This window comes from Trifolium pratense, linkage group LG6 (genome assembly GCF_020283565.1).
Source record: "Trifolium pratense cultivar HEN17-A07 linkage group LG6, ARS_RC_1.1, whole genome shotgun sequence".
NCBI classification, from domain to species: domain Eukaryota; kingdom Viridiplantae; phylum Streptophyta; class Magnoliopsida; order Fabales; family Fabaceae; genus Trifolium; species Trifolium pratense.
This window is the reverse complement of record NC_060064.1, coordinates 19,060,991-19,070,485: the sequence shown is the minus strand read 5'-3', so window position 1 is coordinate 19,070,485 and position 9,495 is coordinate 19,060,991. Positions and strand designations below refer to the sequence as shown.

Genomic DNA, 9,495 nt, shown 5'->3' with positions numbered 1-9,495 from the left:
TATATATATTTATCATATAAGTTTTCATATACTGTATAAGTTATATATTGAGAGAATATTATCGATTTCACCAAGTTATAAGCCAAGATTTGTGTAAGCTGTCTTGATGAGTTTGTTGAAATATGTTGAAAACAGCTTATGAATATGTTGCAAACAATTTTCAAAACTCAAATATTTTCAATAGTGTTAATGTTATAAGTTTAATAAACTCCAAATAAGCTCTTCAATACACATTTGATAGACGGTAACTAGCCTGTGCCATGGCCGTTTATATAATAATTCATTTTGGTAATTAATGTACAAACCATATGTTTTGCAATGACAAGCTTTTCGATGAAATATAAAACTTGCCCACTTCTGTGTTTTAATTAAAACAGAAAAATGCGTAAAAAAAAAATTAAAACAGAAAAATAGTCATTTTTTCTTTTAAAAAATTGATCAATTACAAATTTACTTGTATGTTTTTGAGAAGTTAAAGCTATCATCTAAAAAGGTGAAAAAAAATGGCAAAATGCTTAAAACATAAGCTTTTTTCTTTTGATGCTGAGTCCTAACTCCTAATCTTGACAAGTAGGCCCTATTCAAACATGGCAATGAATTTACATGCATGAACATGAGACACTTTGAATCTGTCCTCTGTGAATGGTAACTGGTGCTAATAAATGGATCCTCTGATGTCTTCAATCATCCCAACAACTTCTTCCATTGAAGGTCTTGTATCAGGCATCACTGCTACACATGCCATTGCCAGTTGCAACATCTGCACAAGTTCTTCTTCAATGTTTGAATATCTCATTAGCTCAACATCAAACACTTCAGCAGTCCATTCCTCTCTAACAACAGATTGGACCCATTTTGGAAGATCAAACACATCTTCATGACCTGAATATTGAACTGGTGTTTTCCCTGTCAGCATCTCAAGAAGAAGAATACCAAAGCTGTATACATCGGACTTTTGAGTGGATTTTCTGCTTTCGTTCATCTCCGGTGCTCGGTACCCTGGAGGACTTCTAGGAGAGACACACAAACTTGTTAGAGGTGTTAGGCCAAAATCTGATATGCAGCCTTGAAGATCTGCTGAGATTAGCACATTGGATGATTTTATATTGCCATGGACAAGTTTCCTTCCATTTGCTGAATGGATATGGGCAATGCCCTTAGCAGCGCCAGCCACGATCTTCAATCTTGAATCCCAATCTAGTCGAGTTCGTGCAGTTTCACCTGTTCCTGTCATCATGTTTCATATGACATAGTAAGAGAATGAAACAATCTGCAAATGGTAATGCATATAATATAATCATGTCTATTCATACATTATGTAAAGACTTAATTTCACTTTTGGTTTTCGAGATACCACAATTGTGCAATTTTGGTCCCTCAGGTTTTAATTACGTGAATTGGATCTTCAAGATATACAAATTGTTACATTCAGGTCCTCAGTTCATTAATCTTTAATGTCGAGAGCCTTCATGGTCGAGGGATCTGATTGTAGCAATTGAAATACTCGAGGACCCAATTTGTAATATCGGAACTTGGGATATCAAAATCACACAATCGCGATACTTCGGAGACTAAAAGTGCATTTAGCCATCCTTGATAATATAGAATAATCCAAGAAAAAGTTCAAAATGAGAGTAATGAATTACCATGCAATAACTTGGAAAAGCTGCCAGATGTGAAGTAATCATAAACAACCAATTTTTCATCCTTTGAATAATAGTAAGCAAAAGGCGAAACCACATTTGGATGATGATCAAGTCTTTGAACAATCTCCATTTGCTGTTCAAATTCTTTTTTCACCACTGCCACTTCTTTTAACCTCTTCACAACCAACATTGTCCCTTCTTCCAAAATAGCTTTGTAAGTTGTTCCACAACTTCCCTTACCAAGCACTTCAGCTGAAGCTCTTAATAAATCATCAAGATCAAAATTATAAGAACAGCCTTCAAAAAATATTAGCCTGTTTCTCTCATTTTCTTGCAAACCACTTCCAAATCCCTCCATAAGCTTCTCACTCTTCTCTTTAGTTGCTACATTTTGTTTACCAACTTTTTTCTTCAAACAGCAGAACACTACTACAAGAGCTGGTAGAAGCATTGCTGCAAAAACTCCTAAAGCAATAGCAATTTTTCCCCATGTACTTAGCTTCTTGTTTGAGATATCACTAGGGGAAGAACCTAAAGAACATTGTTTCAAAGATGCACCACATAATCCAAAATTTCCCTTAAATGATGATGCATGAAACTTATGAAGCACTGAGGGGATTGAACCATTCAAGTCATTGAAGCTCAAATCCAAAATCTTAAGATTAGGAAGGTTAACAAAATTAGGAATAGGTCCTATAAGAGAGTTATTTCGAAGGTTTAGTCCTATAAGATATGTCAAGTTTTGGATTATACTCGGAATTTTTCCGGTGAAAGAGTTATAGGACAAATCAAGAAACATAAGATGGGGTGGCAAATAATCAGAAATATGACCTGAAAAATTGTTATGTTGAAGATATATAAATCTTAGAGAAGGAATTGAAAATATGTCACTAGGAAGGTTTCCACTCAAGCTGTTAGACCTAAGACTGAGACTGATTAAACCATGTAGCTTACCGAGGGTGTTTTCTGGTAGAGAACCGCGCAATCCAACGCCCGGTAGCCTTACGGAATGAACATGAGAGCCCTTAGGATTGCATTTAACTCCCGCCCAAGAAGTGCATATTGAAGTATTGGAACTCCAATTGACTTTTTCACCATGATGTAATGCAGCAACAAAATCAAGTAGTGCTTGCTTTTCTGAATTTAGATCAGATTTAGTTTGAGGAAACACAAGTAGTAGTAAGAAAATTTGTATAGTAGCAAAGTAGGATTGTGTTCGTGGCATCATTAAGTGTTTCTCTAGTTTTGTAAGTTCCACTTGTTTTCCTAACAAAGGAGATTCCAAATCAACAATTGAATATAGGTGATTGTGAGAAAGAAAAGTCTTTGTTTTTTTTTCTTTGTTAAAGCAGTGTTGTGTTGGTTTGATGATTGGTGGTGGCAAGTAACGGCAAAGAGGAAGCAAGGACAAGCTTTAACGGCATATCTTCAGGAACACACAACCATAGAGAAAGAAAAAAAAGAAAAGCTTGTTAATAAAAGTACTACGGTATATATACATCCAGAAATATCTTTTTTAAAGATTTTATATTTAAAATAAATATTATTAGGATTTAAGATTTATATTGTAGTAAAAAAATAATTTATATTTTAGTTTAGAATAATTTAAGATTAGTTTGTTATTTTAAAAGATATGAGGTAGAAATGTATTATATAAAAAAAAAGATATGATGTAGAAATTTGTTTTTCTTGTAATTTTATATAAATAGTCATATAATTATGAATAATATATGAGAACACGAAAATAAGAATATATATATATATATATATATATATATATATATATATATATATATATATATATATATATATATATATATAGGGGGCTGCTAATTTAGACCCAGTTGGGTCTAAATTAGCAAAGTGCACCTTTTCAGTTGGACCAAAATACCCATTCTTTTTAATTAATTAACCAAATTACCATCAATGGACGCGGATCCAGTGTCGCGCGCGTACCGCAGGACCATGATTACAGGCCGTTGATTTCCATCAGACAGCCAAGATCTGATCTCATCAAGACTGTCTGATCAATCAGACAGCCCAGATCATCCGAATACATCAGATTCCAGCGCGTGCACCACACTGGATTACACCCTGGAGAGAGAAGAATCTACTTTTTAAAAAGCAGGACACGTGTCGCTGTCTGATTGGCTGGGCGTGATTTTTTTCCATTTAATACTTTGAACTCAATTATTTCGTTGTAAATTAATTTTTTATTTTTTTTTATACCAAAATTCATAAAATTTTTTTCTCTACAAATAGAGACTTGGTTCGTTTGATTTGGACACAGAAAAAAAAACACAATTTTTCACTACCTTAATCTCATTTGTCACTACCTTACATCAACTCACTGAAACCATTCTACCAGGAAAATGGTTTCAGAGTACAAATCTCTGAAACCATTCTACCAGCTAAATGGTTTCAGAAGCAAACACAATTAATAAATTACTCACTGAAACCATTCTACCAGTAAAATAGTTTCAGAGTACAACTATGTGCAACCATTCTACAAGCTAAATAGTTTCAGAAGCAAATAACTAATAATCAACTTACTGAAATCATTCTACCAGCAAAATGGTTTCAGATTACAACTCTCTGAAACCATTGTACCAGATAAATGGTTTCAGAAGCAAACACAATTAATAAATTACTCATTAAAACCATTCTACCAGTAAAATGGTTTCAGAATACAACTATGTGCAACCATTCTACCAGTAAAATGGTTTCAGAAGCAAACATTAGTTTTTAATTACCGTTTTATCTCATTTAATTAACTAAAAATAGTTTCAGGTCTCCAAAAATTTCATAAAATATACCAAAAGTTCCAGAATATTATCTACTATTTTCCTGGTATAATGGTTTCAGTGAGTTGGTTGAGTGGTGCGTGTTAAATTACAACACACAAGTAACGTATTTAGTAGACAAAAAATGAGATTAAGGTAGTGAAAAATTGCATTTTTTTTTCGGTGTCCAAATCAAACGAACCAAGTCTCTATTTGTAGAAAAAAAAAATTATGAATTTTGGTATAAAAAAAAAAAAATTAATTTACAACGAAATAATTGAGTTCAAAGTATTAAATGAACAAAAATCACGTCCAGCCAACCATTGTGTGACACATGTCCTACTTTTAAAAAGCAAATTTTTCTCTCTCCAGGGTGTAATCCAGTGTGGCGCACGCGCTGGAATCTGATGGATCAGGATGATCTGGGCTGTCGGATTGATCAGACAGTCTTGATGAGATCAGATCTTGGCTGTCTGATGGAAATCAACGGTCTGTAACCATGGTCCTTCGGTACGCGCCCGACACTGGATCCGCGTCTATTAATGGGTATTTTGGTTAATTAATTAAAAAGAATGGGTATTTTGGTCCAATTGAAAAGGTGCACCTTGCTAACTTAGACCTAACTAGGGTCTAAGTTAGAAAACCCCATATATATATATATATATATATATATATATATATATATATATATATATATATATATATTCTCCATATAACACTATAAAAATATATTTCACCTTTGTGATAAATTAAGAGCATCTAGATATCAAGGTAGAAATAGAAATTTCAACTATGTTGGCACTCCTATATTTTCCCGTCTTCCATCTATAGCACATATTATTATTAAAAAAAGAAAAATAAGATAATTACAAGGGGACTAGGTCTTATCCCAAGGAAATAAACGTAGAACAATATGAAGCATGCAAACTTTTATGTAATCCTAAAAGAGAAAATAGAAGTCCCTAGTAACTTAAGACGAATGAACCGACCGTCAGCACGGAATGACCCACGTACCCACTACTCCATGCAACAAACAGCAAACGAAGCGATGATGACTTTTTCAAGCTAAACGGTTCAAAATCATGGAGTTTGACATGTTACTATTATTTTCTTTCCAAAAAAGTTGTCACCGTAAATATATATATATATATATATATATATATATATATATATATATATATTACCAACATGGTAGATACTTGCCCCTTAATTATTTTATATGCGTATAAAAAATATATTTGTTGGTAGTTATTTTGAAAGATTAATTTCCACAGTTGTCGCGAAAAATACCTTTAACTTATCAAATAAAATAATACTAACTTGTTTTTGTGATTTTAGAGTCGATTATATAACTTATACATTTTGATCATTTTTAGTGGGAGGTCTCCCATCCTAACTACTGTATATTTTTTCACTCACAAAACTAGAATTTAAAATCTTATAGTATATGTGTCTAGTTTTCCCTCGGGCTAATATTATGTTGATTTTTATTTCTTACTCAATCCGTTCCAAAATATAAGGAAAAATTGGTCAAATAAAATTGATGTATTTAGTACAAATATTTAACTAAATACATCAATTTTCTTTAACCAATTTTCTTTTATATTTTGAAAACGGATGGATGGAGTATATGTTTTTAAATTTAGTACTAGTAAATGTGAAAAGAACTTACATATGCTATCAAGTGAAATTATGGGTGTTTATGATTTGGGAGGCAGGCATTCAACGTTGAAGATTACTCAGCTTAAACTACACTCATTCTTCCTCATCCAACGGGCCAACCTATGGGATACATACTAAATTATTTAAGAATTTTTTTGTTGTAAGGACTAAATTTTCTCTTTGCTCAATGGATACAAAATACTAACCAAGTAGTAGTACATATTTTTGTACACCTAGTAGTTATTAATGCAGATCTCAATGGAAGGTATGGGTTCCCTTGCCGTTTGCCCTCTTCCTATGAATTGAGTCACTACAATATTTAATAAGATATTGTCGCTCAATCTGCTTCTCGCGCGTCCTACACGTTTTGATTTTTACCATTCCGCTATTTAAATAACAGACGTTATAAAAATGAATTTTTTTAAAAAAATGTCGTCCGCTAAACGGACGTTATAAAAAACAAATTTGGTAGGATGTTTGTGGGGTGTATCCGCTACCTAAGTAACGGACATAATATTTTTATCAATTCGTAGAACGCTCGAAAAAATGAGTAGGATGTTGACATGATTAAATTTGAATTGAGATAAGGTGAGTGAGTGTGTGCCATAACAGTTTATATAGTTCTACATTGTGTTTTATCATGTTGTGACATTAAATAGGATTTAGATCATAAATGGGTGGTATTATTAGTGACCAAGGGACAATTTTTTAGAATATGTAGCTTTGATATGGTAGAACTATTTGTTTAACGTTGCTTCTTTATAGTGAAAATTATGTGTATATTAAAGTCATGTGCCTCCCTATAAATAAAGGACCACAAGTAAAGTCTAAGGCTTCCCATTTTTGTGGTCCATATATCTGTTTGAAACAGTTAAGAGGCAGTAAAAAAAATTATTTTATTTTTTGATAGAGGCAGTGAAATTGTTGTTCAATTAAGTGATCATTTTTAACTTACAAAGAAGACTACAAATTTACAACGGACAAATTCTTTATTATTTTATAGGGTTGAATAAATGCTTTTGTCTCAAGCCACTAGATTTGAGGTTTGAGTAGTATGCTAGAAATTTTGGGTTGGATCCTCAACTTAATTGTAAAAAAAAAAAACGGGATGTTTGTAACTCCAACAATATCAGCCATAAATAACAACTAATTTGAGGAGGAACTTGCTCATAAATAATCAAAGCACGACCACCATTACATCCCATATTAGCCAAACTATCAGCGCACAAATTGGTTTCGTGATACGAATGACAAATCTTCACTTCCCAATCTAACTTCAACAACCCTCTAATTCTTCGAAACAACAACATACCACCAGTCCACCACCACTACTATCCCCGTAATGCCCGGTAACATATGCTTCACAATATTCATCTCAACTCGACGAAATCCTCATTTTATTACTACTATTTTTTATTTGTTCTCTCGTTCTGTCCCTCCCTCCTTTTTTATATTCCAGAAATTAATTTATTGAACAAAAAATATGATTAAGACTTAAAGAGATGCACTATATGTGCCTCATAAATTCAATTTAAAATTTATTTTATATTTTTATGTTCTGAACATAATTTCTAGAACACATCATTATACATTTAAAATAATATTTTTGGAGTAATTTAACTTCTTCAAAAAAAAGAAAAAAATATTTTTGAAATGCATACATTAGTATTTGATATTCGTGTTTCTGAAATTAAATACAAAATTCATTTTTCATAGAATGGGTGAAAGATTCAACAATTTTTTTGTTGTTGATACCTTTAGGTACATCTAAAGTATTGGACAAATATGATTTACTAAAATTCTAAAAATATTGTGAGGACGTTGTTTTCCTACATTCAACGCGTAATAGTGAAGTGCTTGAACTTCAGTAAACTTCAATTAATGACATATTGTTTGGAAAAACTTATGAAGCTGATTTATTTATTTTTTTTGTTTTTCACCGCCGGTTGAATCTGATTTGTGGGTCAGTTCTGACATCAAGTGGTTTAAGCCTCCTTCCCGATCGTAGTTGGAAACACTTATGAAGCTGATTTTAGTTGAAACAATAATAATTTTTGGCTAGATTTTTTTTTCTTTCTGAATTACTATGTTATAAGTACAAAATTTTCACCGTTTAATGACGACTAATCTTCATCGGAGAATCATGTATCATATAAGGTGAATTTTTTCCTCCTAATCAATTTTTTTGACACACATGAATCATAAATTGAAGTATTGAACCCCTAACCACTTGCTTCACGGACCAAATCTTTTACCACGTATGCGCAGGAGCTGGGGTTCGAACCCTGAACACTTCACTTATTAATATTTAAGGTGAATTTTTTAGCTACTAGACTACTTGATAAAAAAAATTAAAATGGTTCGATATTTAAAGTACTTCCAAAAAAAAAAAAATAGTTAGAAATTACTCCCTCTCCTGTCTTTAATTATAAAGACCATTTTACAAAAATAATAATAATAATTGTCCCTAAATATAAGACAATCTACCAATTTTTATATACATTTATTACTTTTTTTCTAAACATACCTTTATTAATACTATCTGTAACTTGACGTCTTGCCCGTGCATTCGCACGAGTCATATAATGTGACATTGATGAATTGTGAATTTATTATAGCATAAGAATTTTTAATATATTTATTTGTGTAATTAGAAAAATGGATGTTATATAATCAAAGTAAATACTTCAATTTTTAATAAAATATTCAAGTATAATGTAAATATAAAATAACTCCATTAGTTATATAAGCTTGCAATGAGATACAATACTAAACATTTCTAAAAATTTCATGGTAAACCACGTTTGAAGTGGTATCTGTAAAGTTGCCGTCATCGTCAACCAACAAAATCTTTAACCCATTTTTCGACGTAACTCTTGATATATTTCAACATACTTTAGTAATTGTCATTTGTCATTGACTCTTATTAATAATCATAACAAATGATACACTTAGAGGATATTTTCAAAAAAAACTGATACAAAATTAAGTTTAGAGGCTCTATTCTATGTGATGCCTACATTGGTAAGTGGCATAATTAATAAATCCATAGCCTCTCATTGGAAACACACCCTTATGCAGTTAACAACATATTTATTATATTTTTATATGCAAATCCTTCCACTATTGTGGATTCCCGCCCTTGTAAACATGAGATTAGGTTTTGATTGTTGCATTGTTATTCTTATTATTATATATAAAAAATTTCATCAAAGGTTCCTATAATAAGGAACGAAGGGAGTACTATTTTTAAATTAAAAAATCCTGAAACTTTTTTATTGAAAAATAGTTATTAAAAAACAACTATAAGAGAAAATTACACTATTCTCTCTCATACACAGTGCTCAAAATTAGTCACCAATGTTCAAAGTCATTCAAACATGAGTGTAATTCAAACATTTCTT

The 9,495-nt window shown here is 31.7% G+C and overlaps 1 protein-coding gene across 1 annotated transcript; it reads right to left on the bottom strand.

Moving 5' to 3' along the window:
• Positions 1 to 411: 411 nt before the first annotated feature.
• On the bottom strand, positions 412 to 2,938 carry LOC123890156 (probable inactive receptor kinase At5g58300). The gene is made up of 2 exons (XM_045939707.1): positions 1,647 to 2,938; positions 412 to 1,227 (listed from the first exon to the last, which is right to left on the bottom strand). The coding sequence occupies exons 1-2, from the start codon at positions 2,872 to 2,874 to the stop codon at positions 656 to 658; spliced, it is 1,800 nt and encodes a 599-aa protein (XP_045795663.1). The 5' UTR covers positions 2,875 to 2,938; the 3' UTR covers positions 412 to 655.
• Between the last annotated feature and the right edge of the window lie 6,557 nt (positions 2,939 to 9,495).